This window comes from Nematostella vectensis, chromosome 7 (assembly GCF_932526225.1).
Source record: "Nematostella vectensis chromosome 7, jaNemVect1.1, whole genome shotgun sequence".
In the NCBI taxonomy this organism is placed as follows: domain Eukaryota; kingdom Metazoa; phylum Cnidaria; class Anthozoa; order Actiniaria; family Edwardsiidae; genus Nematostella; species Nematostella vectensis.
In genome coordinates, this window is record NC_064040.1 from 13,316,743 (window position 1) to 13,339,730 (window position 22,988).

At 40.5% G+C, this 22,988-nt stretch overlaps 1 protein-coding gene across 2 annotated transcripts in view; it reads left to right on the forward strand.

The window, feature by feature from the left end:
* The window catches only part of LOC5508249 (ubiquitin carboxyl-terminal hydrolase 34), a 46,582-nt gene that overhangs the window by 12,868 nt on the left and 10,726 nt on the right, over nt 1-22,988 (forward strand). Inside the window, exons 18-59 of one of the 2 annotated variants that reach the window (XM_048730013.1) lie at nt 78-185; nt 388-487; nt 558-643; nt 1,002-1,081; nt 1,813-1,945; nt 2,693-2,938; nt 3,422-4,411; nt 4,657-4,771; nt 5,107-5,231; nt 5,893-6,117; nt 6,513-6,571; nt 6,899-7,016; nt 7,420-7,509; nt 7,801-7,921; nt 8,268-8,434; nt 8,926-8,991; nt 9,505-9,651; nt 10,033-10,089; nt 10,167-10,244; nt 10,385-10,479; nt 10,958-11,127; nt 11,572-11,774; nt 12,542-12,802; nt 13,573-13,800; nt 14,295-14,362; nt 14,812-14,887; nt 15,011-15,100; nt 15,317-15,391; nt 16,356-16,507; nt 16,650-16,698; nt 17,064-17,171; nt 17,852-17,896; nt 17,975-18,082; nt 18,206-18,271; nt 18,468-18,549; nt 18,836-18,893; nt 18,966-19,002; nt 19,346-19,378; nt 19,596-19,644; nt 19,756-19,841; nt 20,164-20,247; nt 22,835-22,941. In XM_048730013.1, the coding sequence (XP_048585970.1) occupies nt 78-185; nt 388-487; nt 558-643; nt 1,002-1,081; nt 1,813-1,945; nt 2,693-2,938; nt 3,422-4,411; nt 4,657-4,771; nt 5,107-5,231; nt 5,893-6,117; nt 6,513-6,571; nt 6,899-7,016; nt 7,420-7,509; nt 7,801-7,921; nt 8,268-8,434; nt 8,926-8,991; nt 9,505-9,651; nt 10,033-10,089; nt 10,167-10,244; nt 10,385-10,479; nt 10,958-11,127; nt 11,572-11,774; nt 12,542-12,802; nt 13,573-13,800; nt 14,295-14,362; nt 14,812-14,887; nt 15,011-15,100; nt 15,317-15,391; nt 16,356-16,507; nt 16,650-16,698; nt 17,064-17,171; nt 17,852-17,896; nt 17,975-18,082; nt 18,206-18,271; nt 18,468-18,549; nt 18,836-18,893; nt 18,966-19,002; nt 19,346-19,378; nt 19,596-19,644; nt 19,756-19,841; nt 20,164-20,247; nt 22,835-22,941 (5,441 nt within the window). The remainder of the gene's footprint in view (nt 1-77; nt 186-387; nt 488-557; nt 644-1,001; nt 1,082-1,812; nt 1,946-2,692; nt 2,939-3,421; nt 4,412-4,656; nt 4,772-5,106; nt 5,232-5,892; nt 6,118-6,512; nt 6,572-6,898; nt 7,017-7,419; nt 7,510-7,800; nt 7,922-8,267; nt 8,435-8,925; nt 8,992-9,504; nt 9,652-10,032; nt 10,090-10,166; nt 10,245-10,384; nt 10,480-10,957; nt 11,128-11,571; nt 11,775-12,541; nt 12,803-13,572; nt 13,801-14,294; nt 14,363-14,811; nt 14,888-15,010; nt 15,101-15,316; nt 15,392-16,355; nt 16,508-16,649; nt 16,699-17,063; nt 17,172-17,851; nt 17,897-17,974; nt 18,083-18,205; nt 18,272-18,467; nt 18,550-18,835; nt 18,894-18,965; nt 19,003-19,345; nt 19,379-19,595; nt 19,645-19,755; nt 19,842-20,163; nt 20,248-22,834; nt 22,942-22,988) is intronic. The other variant, XM_048730014.1, reaches the window with a different exon arrangement.

Below are 22,988 nucleotides of genomic sequence, written 5' to 3' on the forward strand. Positions count from 1 at the left end.
CCTGTGCTTCACAGATTGACAACCTCAATGATGAAGTTGATTATGATGATGTTCAACTCTGTATTTTGTATTTGTAGCTTCCATCTCTGACACCCGAGTCATTTTCAATGACTGGACTTACATTACTGCAGCAGTTGTACAAAATGTTCAAGCACTCATCTATTAAATCTGATGATGCTCACAAGGTACTTAGCTGATAATACTGTAGATCATATCTTCTAGCGAAAGCAATGACTTTGTAATATACCTGATAATAGGTTATGTGAACTTGTATGACAACCCAACTGCAAAGAAAAGTTTAGCCCCCAAGGGTAGGGGGTTTAAAAGAGTTGGGGGGCTTAATAGAGCTTTTATGGTAACTCTCTGTTGACCATGTCTTTGTCTTAGGTTTACGGCATTGACCAAGTGTGGAATATTGCCATCCAGGCAAAGTCAACAGAAGTCAGCATGTCAGCAATGAAGTATCTCAACTCCCTCTATATCAATGGTGAGTTGATCCTGCCACTTATATGCGTTTTATGACATTCATTTTACTCATTTGTATGTTTATTTGGCAGCTGATGGAGGCAGTCTTCAGTATGAGGATGAATTTATCAGTCGCTGCATTGACAGCATTAAAGCTGCGGCTTCTTCTTTATCCCAGGTACAGCAAATATGGAGTTCATCTGACACTCTTGCAAACCCCACATCAGCTGTCATTAAAAGAGACTATACTGAAGGCATTCAAGCCAGGTTTTAATTTTGTTCAGTTTTATGATATTTCACATTAGTGACTGTGAATCCATTGTCTTCTGTCATTCTCAAATAAGGACATTATCACACTAAGATAACTGTTATTGGGGACATTAAAGAGCAGCTGGGAATGCTCACTTGTATACCACTTTCAGTGACAGTGCCTACACTCTAATTCACTTTTGTAATGCTTAGCCGGAAAGGGTAGACACTTCTTCCAGAACTTATGATGCAAGGTTAACAGTTTTGCATACTTTGTCTAATTACAGGAAAACCAAGATGATAATCTTCAAATCATGGAGCGAGGCATCTGTCTTCTCAAAACTCACATAGAGACTTTTAAGCGAAGGTAGGTTATTTGAACCATTGAAAAAATATATTAAAAAATCATAAAAAATAAATCCACCTCATCAAAATTAGAGATTGGTAATTTAAACTGTGTTGTGAGTATAAGAAAGGTGGTATGTACAGTATGGGGCTTGGAGTACTTGCCAGGCAGGTCTTCTTGATAACCTATCAATCAAAATACACAGTCATGTTCGTTAACCAGAGTTATAATGAACATGATTCCCCAAAACTGTTATGTACTCGAATGGTACTCGAGCACCAGTTTTTGGTTAACCTTTTTTATGCCATATTTATACATATGTTTTGTAGCAAAATGAATCCTTGTTTTTTTTTTTTTTTTTTGTAGATGTATGGGACCCTAATTAATTCTAGGACCTGATACTCAATACCTAATACCCAGGCAACGCATACTACCCAATCGCTGGCTATAATGACAAAGGCTTTTAAACTTCATATGATTGTTGACTTCATCAATATTGACTGGCATTTTTCGTTTATCAGACCTTTTGGGTTTCATTAGAATAAAATGTATACCAGCTTTTAAAATTCATGTGACTGGTGATATCATTGACATTGACTGATGCTGTCACCAACATAGTGGTGCATTGCTTCATGCTGCCTGTCTTTTCTTCCACTTTACCTCAGTCCATTATTGAAATGCCATGAGGTTTATTTCAGGGAATCTTTATGGGAATGTCTACATTTTTTTATATGGATCTATGACTTTAATAGGTTTGCCTTCCATCTCCGCCTGTGGTTGCTTGAGGGGCAGGGAATAACATGTCACAAGCAGAAACAGCAACGTCCCTCAGAGAAGCATTTCCCCATCCGTGTCATGTGCCAGCCTGCTGGGCTATCAGACAAGGTAGGCATTCTCCGATCCGGAACGAGTGCCAGTCTGCTGGTCTATCCGACAAGGTAGGTATTCCCCCATCCGAAACAAGTGCCATTCTGCTTGTCTATCAGACAAAGTAGGCATTCCCCCATCCGAAACAAGTGCCAGTCTGCTGGTCTATTAGACAAAGTAGGCATTCCCCCATCCAAGTCGAGTGCCAGTCTGCTGGTCTATCAGACAAGGTAGGTATTCCCCCTGTAAGTAAGTCATGTGTCAGTCGGCTGGGCTTTCAGACAAGGTAGGTATTCCCCCTGTAAGTAAGTCATGTGCCAGTCGGCTGGGCTATCTGGCAAGGTACAGGCGTTCCTTCATTCGAGTCCTGGGCCAACTTACAGGTCTATAAGGCAATATACATAGCCATTCATCTAAGTGGAGTGCCAGTCTGCTGGTCTATCAGGCAAGGCAGGTATTTCCTCATCAGAGTCATTTGCCAACCTGCTGGGCTCTCAGACAATCATTCCCCATATGAGTCATGTACTCATTGCTGGTCTTCAAGGCAAGGTGGACATTCTCCCACCCAAATCGAGTGCGGGTCTGCTGGGCTATTAGGCAAGGTAAGCATTCACCCATACGAGTCATGTGCCAGCCTGCTGGGCAATCAGACAAGGTAGACATTCCCCAATCCGAGCCATGCGCCAACTTGTAGGTCCATAACGCAATTGTCTTTAGTGAACATAGGATCGTGTAAGAAATGACTATTGTTTCTCTAACCTGCAGGGTACATTTGAGATGCACTCCTCTGACCTTGTGGCCGAGCTCCGCGCAGAGGTGACCCATTGGTGCAAGCTTCTGCAGGAGAGAATTCAGCAGGAACATCAGTCAGGAGACGGAATGCAGCACGCGCCTCTGTCTCCATTCTCGCCACAACTGCACCCTCCTTTCAGACTCATCTCACAGGGCCATGAGCTCACGCCTGACCTGGACGAGAAGTCACTAGCTGATGTGGGATTTAAAGACCTACAGGTAGACAACAAATTGGTGACATTAGATTTTTATGACTATCACTCAGTACATAGAGGATACTATACATTACATGGTCGTTCATGCATACACATTTTATCTTCAAGTGTTGATATTATCTTGAAGGAGTGAGCAACAGGCAGCCTAGAGGAGCAAGGAAGCGATAGATAAAATCGGCATGGATAGATAACATTTGTATCCCCATATAATGTTCTATTTATTATATGAAATCTTTCAGATGCTAGTCAAAAAAACTGAGAGCACATTGGTTTTGATAATTTTTATCACCCCATGTTCAATGTGATATACTGTAAACATCGACAGTGGTTGTATCAGTTTGATCATTTGATCACCTTGTATAACACTCATATCATATAACAAATTGCCTTGTTATATTATGTACTTTGAGGATGATTTTGCAGTTATGATCTAACTGTGTGTTTGTTTGCTCACCTGACGCATAGTATTTTTCAATTGTTTTGCCAGCTGGTGTTTGTATCTGTGGGTGCCGCAAGGCGTGACCGTTACCACGATGGGAGCCAAGTCCCCTCATCTGTTCTACCTGCCCCATCCTGGGACAACACACCCATGGTGATATTACTACGAGAGCAACACTCAGAGACTCTCTTCTCATTCTTGGAAATCTTAGACGATTTTAACTCTTCTACAATTGCAAAGCCAATGGACGATTCGAGTGCAGTAGAACAAATGGAGTACCAACCATTGGCATCTACTTCGGACTTCCGTTCTGAACTTAGAGCTAAAGATAGTGATCTTACGGAGCAAAAAGTGAAAACATTTCAAGAAAGTCATGCGGAATTTTTATGTCAATTGATCTGGGAATTACTTTGTATACTTCCTACAAACCACACAGTACTAAATAGATTAAAATTCTTTGGTCACACTTTGGCATCGGAGAATGCACCAAATAAGGTAGACAGTTCAAAACCCGAAGGGGAGCATTCGTATGAAGGATTCTCTGTTCCTTGGGAAAGTATCTTGGACCCTAAACACCCACACAAGTTATTATACTCTCTTCAAGTCATCCACTTCATTCACAGGGCAGAGGATGATACACAGAACACTTCTGCAAACGAGTCGAGTTCGAGTAGTGAGGATTCTGACTCGTCTGAGGAAACAACTGAAAAGCCATCAAAACCAGCCACTGAAAGCTGGGGCTCACAGTTTGTAGAGTTCGGGGGTTTACAGCATCTCTATAACATTCTAATGTCAGGTCACTTAGAGGCAAAAAATGGAGCAGCATGGACTCCATGGCAACAGGAATGCTTAGCTTATTTATTAAAACTAATTTGCGAGTTTGGGACGATAAAAGCTGAAGATGAAGAAGACGATGTGTTTGGCGAGACAGAGAGTGAGGAGAGCCGGCATGTGTACCAGAGGCGAGATGGCCAGTTCAGGGTGCGGTACAAGAGCACAGACAAGGAGGAGACGATTTGCATCAAGTGCCTGTCACAGGTACCACTCTTTCAGTATCCCTATAAAATCCTTTTATATTTTATGTCATTGGTTTTCACTTATACAATGTGTATTGAATCACCAACACGTTCCTAGAGTGGTGATTAGTCGATGAGTACCAGGTTGTTTAATTGTTGGGATGCAACACCAAATGCAATATTAGGAAATGCAATAAAATACGATGTGTGCCCGATATCAACCGAGTGTTTTTCGTGCTAATGTCTTTGATGTCTTTTTGTTTGCAGCACCTGGTTTCAATGATCAAGGTTGAGCCGCTTTTGGACAAGCTGTTGTCTGTTTCTCATCAGTCAACGCTCCAGTATCACACGGGACCTCACAGGGCGATCAGGGGAGGCGAAGGTAATTTGGTGTTCTAGATCAACCAGATATAAAAAGCAAAAAGTTTGTGATTATGTATGTCACAATGCTTTCCTCGATGTTGATGCAGCTTTCCTTTCAATCCCATATTGATTGTTCAATTTCCCTGAGAACATTAAAAACATCACCAAAAGAGTCAGGGCGTGGTTATGGTTGGATTGGACATCCAGCTTTCCCTCTCCTACCAAGAATGAGATGCATAAGAGAAAAAGACTTGCTGAATGGATATACAATTTACTCTCCCCTCTTTGCTGCAGGGCTGACCCTGTAGTTGTAATATCAATGGGCTCAAGCCCTGTTATTTCGTTCCTTGGTAGTTGTACACAATGCCGTATCACTTCTGGTCTCTTGGGCTTATACTGATGTCCAAGTGAGCAAGGCGCTGATGGAGCAGAAAAACTTCAAGCCTTGGTTACAGCAGCTTGTCCTTCTAGCCAGGGAGGTATGTTTGGTTGTTGTATATTATGATGTTGCTGTTATTGTTGTTGTTATTGTCGTTGTTTTTGCTGCTGCTGTTTATTATTTTCTTAAATTGCAACGTTTGTAGCTTTCAGATAAAGCTGAATCAAATATATTGCTTCCTGGCAATGTTGAATCATATCCTCAACATTAATATTTTTTTGCTTTAATTACCAGACAAATTAAAAAATTCAAAACACAAATTTCAGATCCTTTCCAGCCTGTAGTACAAATCGGATGTTTTCAAATGTTCCAGAAAAAGTTCATGTAATAAGTCGTGGTAAACCCACGAGTAAACAGCGCTACCATTACTGTTTCCAACAACACTCCTTAGTATACCCTGATGCTGCCTGGCTGTTGAGCCTTCCTGATGCCTTCCCCAACAGCTATGGCCATACTTGCATTGTTACATGTTTTTTTCTATCCATGTTTGTACTGTTTTCATAGGCTGTAGTCTATGTTTTTCTATCATTGCTTGAACTGTTTACATTGTTGGTTTTAGACAACTGTCGTAGCCAATATTTTTACTATCATTTATTACAATGTTTGCAGGGTTGGCTTAGCCTACAGTCGTAATCGATGTTTTTTATAACATTTCTTGCATTGTTTGCATGGTTAGCCAAAGCCTTTCCTATTCATTATAGCCCGTGGTTCGGTTTGAAGCATGCCGTGGCCTATACCGCCTGAGCCTTATCAAGGAGAACTCATGCTTGATTCAGTTGATGGATGCTCTGCTTGACTCTCTCCCACTCGCCCAGTCCCTACAGACCAAGAGTACAAGGCAGAAGAGACATGATCCCTGCACAAGGGAGTACTTCTCCATTCTTTGTCGCTTGGTGGATGGGCTTCCCTCTCAAGATGGCAACAAGGTGAGTTTGACCATGGACTATATGTGGAACCTTTCTATGCATTCATGATGCATGCACCTATTCTAATGTAGTTTTAAGAGGCGCATGTATCATTATGTATATGCAGTACTTTAACATATCCCCTTGTCATCTTGAAAGGTAACGAAGCTGTTGAACAATGCTTGGCAGTGTTTGAGTGTTTGACCTTTTAAAATGCGCAGTTTGGATTTTGATTTGTTATATGTTAAACATTTGTCTAGAGAATAAATGTACCATAAAATATGCATTGTACACACATGTATGTTAGAATTAATACTATGTTGTTTGTTCGTGTACGGCTCAAGTGGGCATTTTCACGAAAATAGTCTATTTTTTACAACTTTGCTTACATGCAGCGAAACTGATATTTTTAACAGGGCCATGAGATTGATCTGAACTCTTTGGCCAAGCTCTTGTGCAAGTACATCTGTAGCAGGTACGGTACTTATTCTTTTAAGTGCATGTCATTTCTTATTTCTTACTTATAGATCTTTTGTCACACTCCATGGTATACTTTGCTACAGGATGGCACTCAATATATTGTACTGTCTGTTTGCTGCTATATATCTACTCAATAAAATGTTGTACAACAACGATATCAACAAGGTTGAGGGCAGTATTTAAACCAAAACAAAACAAAAAAACAATGGCGAGGAAAAATAGTGTAACATCAGCATGAAATACCTCTTTTCATTTCTTCCCTCGCCGGTTTGTCCATGTCTGTCTCGAATTAACATTTTGCACTTTTCCTTGGCGCTTGCAGTAAAGAGAACCTCAAGGAAAGCTCCCACCATGAGGAGGAGGGACTTAGCGGAATGCTCAAGCTGTGTACCGCGGTCATGAGGCACAACCCACCCTTCAAGTTTTCACAGGAAGGCATGGTGAGCGATTATCTTGTTAGTGTCTTCCTTCGCGAACTTGATGTCCTAATGACGCTATAGATATTTTATCTTCGGGGATCTTTCTTTGCTCTTGCAAAAAGACCATTGGTTTATATGCAAGGGAGACAAAATTTGATATCGAACGAATGGAATGGACCAATATTAAAACAATTATAAAGTTATCCAGTTATTCAACATAACATTGAAATGAACTATTTTACACCTTCTGCGAAAAAAAAAGTTTTGCTGACGTTTTGGGCATTATCCCTTCGTCACACAATACTTCTGTGTTTTCCACCTAGTTAGTCTACAGCTTGTCTGTATTATTTGATTTTCTAGTTATATTATTATTATTATTCGGCTTCACAGATCACCTTGAATTCATGCTGTGCTTACTTGATAGATATTTATTGGCGAGGTGTTCAGCGCCTGCTTATTTGACCTACCCACTGACTGCTATGACAAACGTGTTCTACCACTTTGCAAGCTAAAGGTGTGTAATCATCTTCTACATGTAAAAACACATCCAAAGATGACAGATTACTCTGAAGATACTATTTACACTTACAACTGAGCTAATACCTAAATCCCCTGCCTTTCTGAATTAGTTTTATCCCTTGTTTTGGTCGCCTTATTCCCAGCCTTTCTGTTGTAGGTTCGAACCTTTTTCGCTTGACACGTAATACCTCAATTCCCTGCCTTTGTGTTGTGGTTGTCCTTTTTTCGGTCGGCCTGTAACGCCTTATCCCTAGCCTGTCTAATGTTGACTTGTTTCTTGTTCCAGTCCGCTCGTAGTGCCGCATATGACCTTCTCCTGGAGATGGCCAAAGACTGCAATGAGAATTTCTGCGAGCTCCAGAAACTACTTATGACTCACCATCGGCCAGGTCTTCCACAGCTGACCAGTAAGTACCAGCAAGATGGCATTGCCATGTTTCTATTTCAAGTAATGTTGCACTCGAACAATGTGTCATAACTGGCTGTCATAACTCGCAGTAGTTCATGGGCAACATATAAATATCTGAACCCTGGTCTCTTAAAGCTATGTGAATCCACATAAATGAAACTCTACAGCTTTTAAAAAAGAAATTGGTCTTTATTTACGCTTATTTGCTAATTTACTTGATATCCACAAAGCATTGCAGGTTACAAATTTATTCTCTGAATGCAAGCGCACTCGGTTCTAGATTTAAATCTATGGTTTGTGGTAAGCTTCTTTTTTCTCTTAAATGTGCTCCTTTTGTGTTTTAGCATCCAAGAAGCATAGCTATGGCTGGCACTACTGGCCCAATGACAATGAGCGTGCACCGTGTGGTTTGGTGGGAATTATCAACCTCGGAGCAACATGCTACATGGCGTCCTGTATACAGCAGCTATTCCTGATGCCCCAGGCCCGCTGTTCTATCCTAAATGCCAAGGTAAGGCGATTGAAACATGGTGTATTGGCAAGGGTCTATCCTGAATGCCAAGGTAAGGCAAGTGAAGCATGGAGTATCCTAAACGCCAAGGTAAGGCGTTGGAAGCATGGGGTACCGTAAATGTCAAGATAAGGTAAGGCGGAGGAAGCGCGGATTATCCTAAATGCAAGAGAAGGCGATTGAAACATGTATTGCTGAGGACATATAATAAATGCCAAGGAAAGGTTAGGGGAGTATGGGGTATTGGTGAGGGTCTATCCTAAATGCCAGGTAAGGTAAGTGAAGCTTGAAGTATTGGTGAAGGAACTTGGCTTTTTCTTTATAGCAGGCATGAAACCTATTCAAAGGTTAGATTTGTAATGCGTATGCTTAAGGTATATGTAGGTTAGATGTATAAACCAGCTATATATGAAAGGCTTTGTCATCAGTGACGGTGAACAAAAAAATGGATGGTCTACTATGATCCATAATTTACTATCGTCTCCCAACAGATGACTGGTGACTCAAAGGATGACTTGTTTCTTCGTGAGCTTCAGAAGATGTTCTGCTTTCTAATGGTATGATGGGGAAAAATTGTTAACAATTGTTATCTTTCTCCCAATCAAAATCTACTGCAAGTGGATACTTTTCGGACCTTGGAACTGGCGAATCTTTTTTTTGGACCGTCGCCTGTTAACTTGTGTTCTTTAACTTGAGATAAAATTGTAATGAACATTACCAGTTACCACCTCCACTGGCTTACCCCAACACACTGAATTTGCACATCATGGAGAGCTGTGTATTAGAACGCTGCATGACACGCTTAAGGCGCGTTTTTTACTCGTGATTCCGGAATGAGAATGTTTAGAAAAAAAAAAAGCGTTCCCATTACGGAATGGAATGAAGGCCATTCAACCAATTCTGCTACCTGTGGCAGAATGACTCGAATGTCATTCTAAACATTCTCTGCCAACCATTCCCATTCCAGAATGATAGGAAAACAACGCGCCCTTAATATGTTACTAACTCTCAAAACAATAGGCATTAATTGAACATTGTGTAAGGGAAATTCCAATGTTCGAATCCAACAGATGAGTGAACGCAAGGCGTACAACCCACGCTCGTTCTGCCGGACCTACACCATGGACAAGCAGCTGATTAACACAGGGGAACAGAAAGACATGACGGAATTCTTCACCGACCTCATCAGCAAGCTCGAAGAGATGTCTCCATCACTGGTAAGTTCTCTAGAATCTGAAATCTATGCAGAACTCTTACGTGGTCGTTTACCTTGTTTAAGTAAGTAGTCTTTTTGACGCCTGCCTGTTTAGTTAACGAATTACAGCCGTTTTGACTGCGGAATTACTTGCTTGTCATACAAACGCCAATCCAGCCATTTAGCAATCTAGACATCCATGTTCCAGCATTCCAACTCTTATTGCACCAACACCTGAGGAACTTGATACACTCTATCGTTTCTGTTTGGCTCAATCGATGTACTTCAAAATGCCCTTGTATAGTCGAATCCCGATTTGTTAAGGTCGTGTAACATAACCCGTTTTCTGTGTCGTCAATGCAACATGTGAAGTGTTAATAACAATTCCTGTTTTTGATCTCAGAGAGACCTTGTGAGAGAGCTCTTCTGTGGCGTGATAACAAACAATGTGGTATCGTTGGTAAGTCGCAATTAAAAAGAAGATCCAATCACAACCCAAACAAATCTAATTCTAAGCTGATTGTGGTAATATCCTAGGATTGCTCGCATGTCAGTAAGACAAAGGAGGAATTCTATTCAGTCCGGTGCACTGTGGCAGACATGAAGAACTTATACGTGAGTATTGGACCGGGAATTCTGAACAGTTCTAGGAAGTAAGCCGAGTAATATACCATCTTATTGATATGAGTGTGTATTGTATTTTTTTCTTGAGGGGCTAGATCCTTTACTAAGGTCCCCTTTGATCTCTTTTCCAGGAATCTCTAGACGAGGTGACGGTCAAGGACACGCTTGACGGTGACAACATGTACACATGCTCACAGTGCGGCAAAAAAGTCCGCGCTGAGAAACGGTAAGTTCTACCTGAGACATGAGAGTTTTGATTAAACACATACCAGCTAGTGTATACAGCTATTTCATATAGCGTTGCACCCTGAAATCAATTTTCACCTTGACCCGCAGTGCTTCAAATGCCATGCGAATGTTCACTGGAACATGAACAAGAATTATATCGCTTTTGGAGCTTTGATTTGTTTTGATTTACGCTTATTTGACTATTTATTAAGCACTGCGGGTTACGATATATGGATTCTCAATCTTATTTGAAATAGTTGTATAAGAATTTAAATACCAATGATGATGAATAACAATTATAATATTGGAGTTCGCTATTGTATATCAGAACAAATCACCCCAAAAATATTTTTCCTTATCTAAGCCTCGGCATGTTCTTAGAATCATTCTAAGAACTAAAGTTTAGTTAAATCTCAGGCTGAACGTTCTTATAAAAGGTTTATATTAAAAGAAGATTATATATGGTTCGTTCGCAGGGCGTGCTTCACAGTCCTACCAAGAATCCTTTGCTTCAACACGATGCGCTACACGTTTAACATGGTGACCATGATGAAGGAGAAAGTCAACACCCATTTCTCCTTCCCACTGCAGCTAAATATGGCGCCTTACTCAGAGGAGTACCTCATGGGAGACAAGGTGGACGAAGGTGATTAAGCAATGCGAGAATTCACGGAGAAAAATCACCAATAACGGAGGAGATCCATTTGAGCAATTTTAATTGACACTTTAACCACTACCCCACTTTCGCCCACCAGCTTATACTTGTAGGAAAAACAATTGATAAAATTAATGAGGTTGGCAGATTCATGTAAAGAAGGAACACCTTTTAAAGTTTTGCCATAATGTAGTAAACTGTAGCTAAGTAGTAGTATTGCAGTTTTGATCAACGTGTTCCTTTTTTCTGCAATGATGGCGCTATTTGCACGAGCCATGTATTGGAACACAAGGTTTAAATGGCGTGTTTTATGCCTCTGTCAGAACAGAGTTTCGTCGCCGTTTCCAGCGTTAGCGTTTCGTTTGAGCTCATCTACACCTGGATTTTTTTTCTAGTCATGCCTAGTTCCTAACTATTCTTATTCTGTTGTTGCAGACGCCGAGAAGGATCCTAATTACTGGTACAACCTGATAGGCGTGGTGGTGCACACTGGGACGGCAGAGGGCGGCCATTATTACAGCTTTATTCGTAATCGCTCCTACCCACAGCAGGATAAGTGGTTCCTCTTCAACGATGCCGAGGTCAAGCCTTTCGACCCTTCACAGATCGCCGGCGAGTGCTTCGGAGGCGAGATGACGGTATGCATTGATTCAGAATTGAGAATTAAGATATTTTTTTCTTTCCGAATTATTTTCTGTTTTTTTATGAGTTAAGAAATGTTTTTTAAAATTAACTGTATCCTACAATTTTAAAAGCGCCGGTTATATGTTGTTCTTCACTAATTTGTGATAGTTTTCATTTAAAAAAATCGTCATAGTATTGAATACAGAAACCTGACAAATAACTTAGAAGAGGAAAAAAGTGTAATAGCGCGCCATACATCCCCGTACGGCCCACATAGAGACAACCCAGCACTAAGCGCTGAAAATTTTTCTCAAAATACAGTTTGATCAACATCTTATTTTTCTTCGTTTACATGGACCGTACGAGAACGTTATTTTCGTTTTATGGCCTCTGAGCTTTGCTCTTGAGGCATAAACAATGGAAAAATCATCTTCTCCATAAGTCCCCGTACTGCCTGTGCACTTAATAAGAGCTCAATAAGAGTATCCCACTGAGGTCAAAGCAGTGTAGTTTTTCAGGAGTCGGCTGGGATTTTTTTTTTTTTTAAGGAAACCCAATCACGTCACCATTCAACGCTCTCGCTCCCTTACAAAATGACTTAAAGAATAAAATTGGCTTATTCAAGAGTATTATTGATAAAGTATCAGACTTCAATCGTGGATGGTTATTTTGAAGTTTTCTTGTAGATGTACCGCTGTATTTTCAGTTGTAAACAATAACAAAGGAGTGGTTGATGGACATTCTTTAACAATCAACTCTTATTGCCCCTTTTTTACGACAGACTAAAACTTACGACGTCGTGTCGGAAAAGTTCATGGATCTCTCATTTGAGAAGACCCACAGTGCATATATGTTGTTCTATGAGCGCTGCGACTCCAGCCAACCTGCCGAGTCCCAAGAGCCGGATGTCTCACTAAGTCCTGACCTTGCTGACTGGATATGGAGAGACAACATTCAGTTTTTGCACGACAAGCATATCTTTGATACCACTTACTTCAACTTCATGTGGTTCCTGTGTAGCAGTATTCCGCCTACATTAGAGGTAAGGGCCGTTTAGTTCTAGCTGTAGAGCACTGCAGAATATTTCTAGCAGTGTTTAAGGCAGAATACCTCTAGCAGTAATAAGGGTCGAATATCTCTAGCAGTGATAAGGGCAGAATATTTCTAGCAGTAATAAGGGCAGAATATTTCTAGCAGTGATAAGGGTCGAATATTTCTAGCAGTAATAAGGGCAGAATATCTCTAGCAGTGATAAGGGCCGAATATCTCTAGCAGTGATAAGGGCCGAATATTTCTAGCAGTAATAAGGGCAGAATATCTCTAGCAGTGATAAGGGCAGAATATCTCTAGCAGTGTTAAAGCTGCATTGTCGCCAGTATGTATACAGTATACTTTACGATTACGTAACAATCTCCGATGTGTTTTAACGGAAAAGTTAAAAATATTTCAAAATTTTGAAAGCGTTGTGTCTATTGAAAATCTCTTTAGGATGTGATTGATAATCTAGAGCGGATGGCCTGTTAAATAGAGAGGATTCTAATATATTGTTATATTTTTTAACGGTTGAGGTTTCCATCAGCCCTTCGGAAGTAAACTGGTGGCAGTGCTACGGATTGTGTAGAATTCCATCCTCTCTGAGACTTTACGCCAATCAGTATTTATCATGGAGTATCAGCTAATCTTTATAGAAGTGAAAAAATCTTATCCAATACAATAAGGATTGCCACTCATTTTTTGCGTCAACTGTACTTGTTTTGACTACGTTACGCATCGCCTTATGTTTCCAAGTATTCTTATGTGGTTTGTGCGCAGAGCACCCAGGAGGTCTTCCTGTCCAACATGCAGCTGGGTACGTCCTTCTTGCTCGAAACCCTTGTCCACTCCAAGGAGAAACTCCTTCTGAAAAACTGGTCCGACTTGCTGATCCACCACCTGGAGCAGACTAGCGACACAAGCCAGTGGTTTCTGGAAACTCTGTCTAGCGATGACTGGTGGTTGCAAAAGTTACTGGTCAAGTGCCCAGTACAGAACATAAGACAGGTTAGTCACTACTACTGAATATAGACTTGTCATTGACTAGTATAAGGTACACCTTTTTTCCACGTAAGGAAGTCGTTAGTACAGAGTGTAACACAGGCCAGTCACTGCTGGTGAATAGTTACTGGTCATTGACTATTATAAGGTACACCTTTACTTTGTCCAGGAAAATAACTGGCATTGCACGCACTAGTTTTCTACCCTGAAAAAGAAAGATACCTGTCTTGGTGACTGCCAAGACTTACCAGTAAAACATGCTTCAGCAAGATGAGTGAGTTGTACGACATACGCTCAAACGTGTAAGAAACATGACTTGTATAACTTAGTACTAAGTCCTGTGAAATTAAGGAAGTATAGCAATACAAGTGTTGGCTTAGCTTCTGATATAATGAACAACGGTAACATGTCGTTGAAATGAAAGTCGCTATTTTGTGGCAGGTATGAAGTATTAGTCCTTTTTTTAACTCAATTCTGTGATCCCTCTACTCTTTCCATAGATGTTTGCGCGGCTCTGTGCCCATGCATTGCAGGCTCTGCGGATGTTCAACGTCAAGGACGCAGAAGAGTAAGTTAAAGTCTCATGTCTTGTTAGAACCTGCAATCGGCGAATTAAATTGTTGATAAAATAAGTTCTTAATCAGTTATATACTCAATATGCTATTTTTTCAAATGAGAACACAAAAATTCCCCCCTATTCAATGTTGAGGACTAAGGTCGCAGGTGGCGGGGTGGGGTACAAAGGAGTTATACTTGAAATATGACGTGAACACTTGGAAAGCGTTTTCCACTGAAAAAATATCAACATTTAATTCGCCGATTGTGGGTGCGAGGCTCCCTTATTTGGCCTTTTGTGTTGTGCAAGGAATATCCAAGAGAATTGGATTTCAAATAATGTAGAGGACTGACAGATTGATTATTTACAAGCTCATACTTTTATTAAAGTATCATATATTCCAGAGAGGGCATGGATTTTACGGATTATTGTAATAATATTCATTGATTGTTTGTTTTTAGAGAGTTGACGGCAGACGAAGATGAGAGATCCTTGTTTCCTTTCGCAACAAGATTCATCAAAGCAATACTAAAGCTGGTACTTTACCTTGTGTGACTTGTACTCCTTATACCTGACATTCTGTTGTCCTTATTACGGAATTTTGTGTACGTCTTGTGGTAATCGTTGTACCTCAAGGATGACTAGTGCCTTTTTCTATAGCTTGAGTACAACGTGACCCGTCTGCACATCAAGAACCTATCCGAGTATTTCTGGCTTATTCACCAATTTGCTCTCGCCGGCGAGGAGGAGGTATGAAGGACTTTTTTATGTACATTGTGGTATGGCCCTGAATGTTTGTTTGTTTTAATTTTTTGCTTTTGTTTTGACAGTTAACTGTGCCATTTTAAAATGTTACGAAGCTCGAAGTTATTGCTCAGGAAACTGTGATGATGAATTTTGTAACATACAATACAATGCGATGTGTTACTGTCTGTCTCGTGTTTGATATTTCTTTTATTATTCAAGCGCGAGTTCCTGCTGAGTATCGATGCAATTTCCTTTATGATCAGTTTCTACCTGGGAAGCAAAGCTCCAGAGACGGTAATCTATGAAAACGTTTATTCATATAATACCTCGTAATCATTTTACTACCTTGCATGGACCACGTTAAATCTTTGGGTTGAAGTCATGGTAATGAGTCCTTTGAGTTGTTAGCTATGTCAATAAGCCTTTTGAGTTGCTAGCTATGTTAATAAACCCTTTGAGTTGTTAGCTATGGTAAAAGCCCTTTGAGTTGTTAACTTGGTTATAAGCCCTTTGATTTGTTAGCTATGTTAATAGACCCTTTGAGTTGATAGCCTTGGTAATAAGCCCTTTGAGTTGATAGCTATGTTAATAAGCCCTTTGAGTTGATAGCTTTGGTAATAAGCCCTTTGAGTTGTTAGCTATGTTAATATGCCCTTTGAGTTGATAGCTTTGGTAATAAGCCCTTTGAGTTGTTAGCTTTGGTAATAAGTCCTTTGAGTTGTTAGCTATAGTAATAAGCCCCTTGAGTTAGCTATGGTAATAAGCCCTTTGAGTTGCTAGCTATGGTAATAAGCCCTTTGAGTTGTCAGCTATAGTAATAAGCCCTTTGAGTTGTTAGCTATGGTAATAAGCCTTTTGAGTTGTTAGCTATGGCAGTAAGCCCTTTGAGTTGTTAGCTATAGTAATAAGCCCTTTGAGTTGCTAGCTATGTCAATAAGGCCTTTGAGTTGTTAGCTATATTAATATGCCCTTTGATTTGCTAGCTATGGTAATAAGCCTTTTGAGTTGTTAGCTATGGTAATAAGCCCTTTGAGTTGTTAGCTATGTCAATAAGCCCTTTGAGTTGTTAGCTATGGTAATAAGCCCTTTGAGTTGTTAGCTATGTCAATAAGTACTTTGAGTTGTTAGCTATGTCAATAAGCCCTTTGAGTTGTTAGCTAAAGTAATAAGCGCCCTGTGAGATTGATTTTGGTTGATGTTCCGTCCTTGTTATATCAAGGCTCCCCTAATGTTGGATATATCACCCATGATTTTACAGGCTCACGAGTCTGCAGCTGGCGATGATGATGATGCAGATGATGATGATGACGAGGTTGTTCCTATTCTTCCGGAAGATAAATACCGTTCAAGTTCCCTGGAAAAGATGATCTCGGTCATTGCACTGCTTGTCGAAGAATCGTGGGATGAGCGGTATGTACTGCAACTACAGCAGAGCACTGTCTCAGTACTACTAAGGGTTGTGCGTAGTTACGGTTATACGTATGACATTAAACCGTTTTGTGTCAACCTTCTCTATATTGAAAACACTTTCTTGCGCTTTGTTTAATTCTAGGCACCTAAACCTCTCCGAGAATGACATGGAGGCAGTTATCGGGGCTGATGTAAGTATTGCTACTAAACTTCTGGTTACCCGTCAACTTATTTGCATTTCCCTTGCTGGCTCATTCTATAAACGTCAAGGTGTGAAATCCTATTGTGAACTGTTTGTGGACGCGGTATTCTGAAGTTGCTCCAAACACTATAAACAGTTTTAGCTCAATTTGCTCTCAGAACGGGCCGTTGATTTAAAAAAATTTTATATAGTTGTCAACAACGATTTTACCGTCAAATAAATATTCATAAACATACAATTCCGTTGTATATTTTTGTTGTTCATGGTATTTTTTAAAGTTCATTTCACTTAATTTAAGGATTTAGGATTAAAGGCTCTATGCTCTTTGAGCATTTTAATGTTTGTGTCTCCCAGCAGGGCTTCCCGTTCCTGTTTCAAGCAATCAAGGACGCCATCAACCTGCGTCACACGACCAACCTGGTGTTCAGCCTCAGCAGATACAATGCCAAACTTGCAGAGAGTGTAAGAGACCCTAACATCAGTCCTAGCCGTGATACCCTAACGATAACCCTTAAACCCACTAGTCATCTATTTGGGCTCAGATATATCCTGACCCTTATTGCAGACATAGCACTAGCATTAACACATTTGTTCAAAAATCAGATGGTGCTAGAAAGCCAGGACTTGTTTTGTTTTCAACAGAAAGGCATGCAGGTTTTCTCTTACCCATTTTCAGTCACACATGCACCTTCTGTTTGAAGTGTACGAGTCGCGACTAGTTCTGGTGGATGTAAATCATGACGAGTTCTTCCAATTCTGCATCTGTCACAGTTTTATACCGATCACAAACAAAACAGCATCATAGACAATTGCCTTCATAGCTACCGTCGCCAAGAAATTACCCATAAACACAGAGCCAGCAATTGAGTAAATTTCGAGTAGTTTCCCTGAGCTTTGCGTTGGTGTTGATGTAGTGTGTATTTATGTATGTATCTTTTGTCTGCTTTTTTACGGCGGGTGATTGTTGGTGCTTTCTCATTTGTTGGTGGTCTAGCGGCCTTCGTAACTACGGAATGGATTCTGCCACAAAGGACTAGTCGTGATTCGCAAATGAAAAACACAAGGTGCGCGTGTCACTGAAAACGGATATAATCAGGTTCATGGAGTAATGTTATCTTCATTTCTGTGAACTTTTCATTCAGATTGTTTCAATGTTGATCACCGCTGTACAAAAACTTCCTCCAGAGGTAAGCTCGGCTGTCTGCAAAGTACGAAAAGAGATGATTGTTTGTACTCATGACCTGATGCAAGGATCTTTCTTGCAGCAATCACAGTCCTTCTTCAAACTTCTGTCCATGTTGACCGAACTTCAGGGTGTAAGTCCAGCTGGCATGCCTTCCTTCACAAACCTCACCCTAAGCAAGATCTGGGAGGTGCGTACTGTATGCCCCACCATTGCTCTTTTCTTCAATCGAGCGCAGAATAAAATCGTGATTGGAGATATCCCATCAACCATAAATACCCCTAAACTTACCCCTTTGCTTTTGATTCTGCAGGCTGCCGAGTACAACGCCATCTTGTGCATCGAGTGGCTCACGTGTATCGTTCCAAAGAATTCTATGGTATGTAGGCAATCTTTGCATCGAGTAGCTTGCCTGTATTGTACCAACCCCCTGATTGTACCCGATAGCTACCTGTTCTTGCCCCGATTTAAAAAAAAAAAGTAACAAATTCAATAAAGCTTTAGAGTTGTTGCGGGCAAGTCGTGTACGATTAAATCGCGTCTAAATCAGTCTTAATGGAAAACCTCTTTCGTAGGCACATCAATGGGTTCTGGACAACATGGAGCAATGGGTCGAGAAGTACCTCATCGCTGATAACAGCCCACGAATAAGGAATGGTAAGAACACGGTTACATTCTGACCCAAAAAGCATGGACCCACGAATCTGGAACGGTAAGAACACGGTTACATCTTGACCAACTTATATCGGGACCATGAATTAGAAAGGTAAGAACGCTGTTTTGACCAGAGAAGCACGGGTCCACGAATCAGGAACAGTAAGAACATGATTACATCTTGATCATTGAAGCACTTGGTACATATATTGTAAGTCAGACCCACAGATATGAATAATATACTAAGAAGCCTTTCTTGCACGCTCATGTTGCGTTACCTTGTTCACAGCCTCAGCGTATCTGTTGGTCGCGCTTGTCCCCAGTAATCACTTCCGCCAGGGTTTCAGGTCAGTACACACTTGATTTCCCATCTCGCCCCAAAAAATAGCTTTAATAAGACATAGTTTTTTGTTATCTAGGACCAGGAGTTTTACAACCCCGCATAAGGACGTACAGGTGGGTTCATTTTATAATAGTTTAGGACTATTGGAGAGTTAATTTTCATCCCGGATCTAGACCAATCGATCTTCGAATAAGGCTCATCCAGGGTCGTTCCCTTATGGGCTTTATTTAATCTTTTACGGATTCGATTCCGTTTGTCAAATTTGAAAATAAACAGGCTGCAACTAACACCTTGGATTGGCAATAGAGTATTTGCAGTTCAAGCGTTGATTATTGATTGAATGGCAACTTGGTGTATAAAAATTGTAAAAGTATTGTTGTTGTTGTTGTTGTTGTTGTTGTTGATGATGATGATGATGTTGTTATTACTTTATAACATCATATTTTCTCCATTTAGCTCAGCGAAGAAGCACGTGAAATCCTCCACACGGTAAAGATTTCTTTTTTTGATGTCTGTAATTGTGGCCCGGAGTGACGGCCTTTTGAGGCCAATAACTTGCTTTGCATGGAGGTCTTTTTCCCTCTTAGTCCTCTCTGAGTATATTTAATTTGTTCGTATTCTGCCTACCTTACCACCAATAACCTAATCTTACTAAACTTTGTTTCATGGAAAGCTTTGTTTGACAATGTTTTTTTTTTCTTTTCAGATCTATAACATGTTGCTTGGTCTTCTTGCAAAAGTCAGACCATACTGTGGTAAGTATCTCTGTAAATACTTACGTCTGTAAAGGTTAAAAACCATGCTAAATACTCTCTTTCCTCTTTTTAGGAGGTGCAAACTCTAACACCTTTTTCCTCCTATTGCAGACCGCACGATTCAGGGTACAACTAAGTTGGTCAGTTTTTTCGTCGTCATGAACTACTGCTTGGTGTCGAAGACGGAGAAAGAAATGGTACGACCTATACTTGACCAAATTCTCCTGTATAGTGAGAGCCATATCCAAAGGAATGCCATGTTTCCCACCTTTAAGCATCTTACCGACTTCGTATTTCTGTTTTTTTTTTTTTGTTTTTTTTTTTCGTATGGCGGCAGTGTAAGTGCTACCCCTCCCCTCTCATATAATAACTGTACGAGCTATCACGCCCTTCAAATCCACAAGTAAATATACTAAATATGCGCACCACGCAGGCTTCACGTTTAGGCATGCCTAAATCGATTATAAATCTTTCCAAGTTACACATGCAGTTGTCCTGATTTCATGTTCCCGTGTTCAGTTCACGCCGTTCTGTGTGGATCTATGGCGACTGTTCCACCCACTGATGTCAGAGCCCAACATCGCAGTGCATCACAACAAGCAGGTGAGCCTATCAAAGACGACACTTTCTATAGAGGGGGACCCTTAATATAGACGGACCCTTTATATAGACAGACCTTTTCTATAGATGACACTTCTATAGAGGGACCGTTAATATAGACGGACTCTTTATATAAGCGGACATTTTCTATAGACGGCACTTTCTATAGAGGGACCGTTAATATAGACGGACCCTTTATATAGACGGACCTTTTCTATAGACAGCACTTTCTATAGAGGGACCCTTAATATAGACCGACCCTTTATATAGACGGACCTTTTCTATAGACGGCACTTTCTACAGAGGGACCCTTAATATAAAGGGACCCTTTATATAGACGGACCTTTTCTATAGACAGCACTTTCTATAGAGGGACCCTTAATATAGACCGACCCTTTATATAGACGGACCTTTTCTATAGACGGCACTTTCTATAGAGTGACCCTTAATATAGAGGGACCCTTTATATAGACGGACCCTTTATATAGACGGACTCTTTATATAGACGGACCTTTCTATAGACGGACCTTTTCTATAGAGGGGCCCTTCTATAGACGGACTTTTCTATGATAAAATTCCACTGTGAATGTATACTTTTTGTTTCTATGTATAAACATAATCCTTTTGGGGGATCCTATATTTTACACATTTAACAAATAGTTTAAAATGGAATACAGAGGTAATTTGTAATTATTCCCTTGGATTAAATGTATGAGATTTTTAAAATCTAGAGATTCTTGCCGAATTTTGTAACTGAAAAACTAATCGCGCTCGTGAAGAAGTAGCATGGAATTGAATTATCGCTATAAGCCAGAGTTTAAGAAATGCCGTGAGGGACTGAGCTTTTTCGGACCAAAAGAGCGATTTCACAAGAAAGTTTGTATTGCCGTCCTTGAGAAAAGTCCTTTCTGCAAAACAGCTTTAAAAGATGTGGTGAAATCATTTAATGCCACACGTGAGAACTTTATTGCACTTCGTATAGGGGCAATTTTGGATGAATTAGGCGCAAAAGGTATTTCTACGGAGCGATTTTCTGAGTACCCTGAGTCATTTCTTCACTCAAATACTGTAAAAGTTTATCGGCGAACTCCGAATCGGAGTATAAAATGCATCGGTAGAAGTGCCGTTTAAATTTTTATGCCGTAAAATTCAAATCAATATTGTTCTTAGATGTTTAGCAAAAAATGTTACTTAAATTTCGTGGACGACAATTTTTTTTTACCTGAAAGATAAAACAATAAGTGTGCAACACATGAGTGTGGTTGGTTTTCCCATATCTTGTAAAACGGATTTTCCCATATCTTGTAAAAAGGATTTTTCTCCAAGACCGCAATACAAACCCTTCTGCAAAGTCGCTCATTTGGTACGATTCAATCCCCGCGTCTTTTCTTGAAATCTGAACTGGCTTATTAGCGGGATCTCCCATGTCCGTATTAGACTTTTGTTTGATAAAAAGGTTATTGTGTTAATTTCTGGGCGAAATTGTCACATTAATATCCATTGACGGTTAATTGAAACAGCGAAAAAATGGCATGAAATTTTCCAATTCTCAATATATTAGCTCAAGATTCCGCGTACAAGGAGTTCCTCTGACCAAAAGCTTAATTCCAAATTTAAAAAAAAATTGAAAAGATATGAAATTTAGATATTAGCGAGCAAAGTTGGCTTAATTTCTGATCAGAGCCCGACTTCTCCCTAAAAACGAGGAGAATTCATACTTTGAACATTTGAAAATTGCACTTCTTCACTTCACTTCACTTCACTTGTACACTATGTCAGTGCGCAGTGCAGTGCCGAGTCTAAAGCCCAGCGTGGAAGGCCTCTGGGCAGCCTCCCTCTCATGTCAATTACAGACTGTGGAAGGTTGTTCCACAGTCTCAGTGCACGGGGCAAAAAACTATATTTATTTTAGGAATAGTATAGAATTCAGTGTTGAGTGCGGGGCAAGGTGCGAGACGGTTTCCTCAGATCTTCGAGTGGCAGGATAGAGGCATTATTTAGGCCACTGTTTAGGAGCACCAATGATGAGGTGCGCCTGCGGTCTTCGAGTGGCTGTCAACCCAGTTCGGAAAGGAGGCGCATCATTGTGCCGGGTTCGAAGGAGAAGAAGTCTACCGTAACAAAGCGTGCTGCACGCCTTTGGACTTTCTCGATCTCGACGATGAGCTTGCTGGTATGCGGGTCCCAGACAGCACTTGCATATTCCAACAGCGGCCTAACGAGGCCAACGTAGGCTGCTTCCTTCGCTTTTGTGTCGCAAAAGTGCAGGTTCCACCTAAGTAGGCCTAGGATCTTGTTGGCCTTGCTCACTGTTTCAGCAACATGTCTGTTCCATCGGAGGTCCCTTGTTATTGTGACTCCGAGGTACTTTATTTCCTCAACAAAGTCCAGGGCCACACCTTCCGGATAGTACACTTCAAGCCTCATATCTCGAAGACGAACCCATTTAAAAAAAACTTTTTGATATGTTGGTTTACATAACATAAGGAACCTCTATGCAAAAATTCAAGCTTACCGTAGTTAACCAGACCTTATTTTGGGAAAACTTGCCATTTTTTTTGCTCTGTCTGACGGCAACACTTTGTTGAAGGCGCTGTTGATCTTCTGGTATCACGTGTGTATGGATTGTGAGGTTAATGTTGCATTTATCACGGATACAACGCAAGTCGCCAACAATATCGCCCTGAACTACATATTGTAAGTACCCAATATATGTTTCTTTTAAAAAAAGTTTCCAAGGAGAA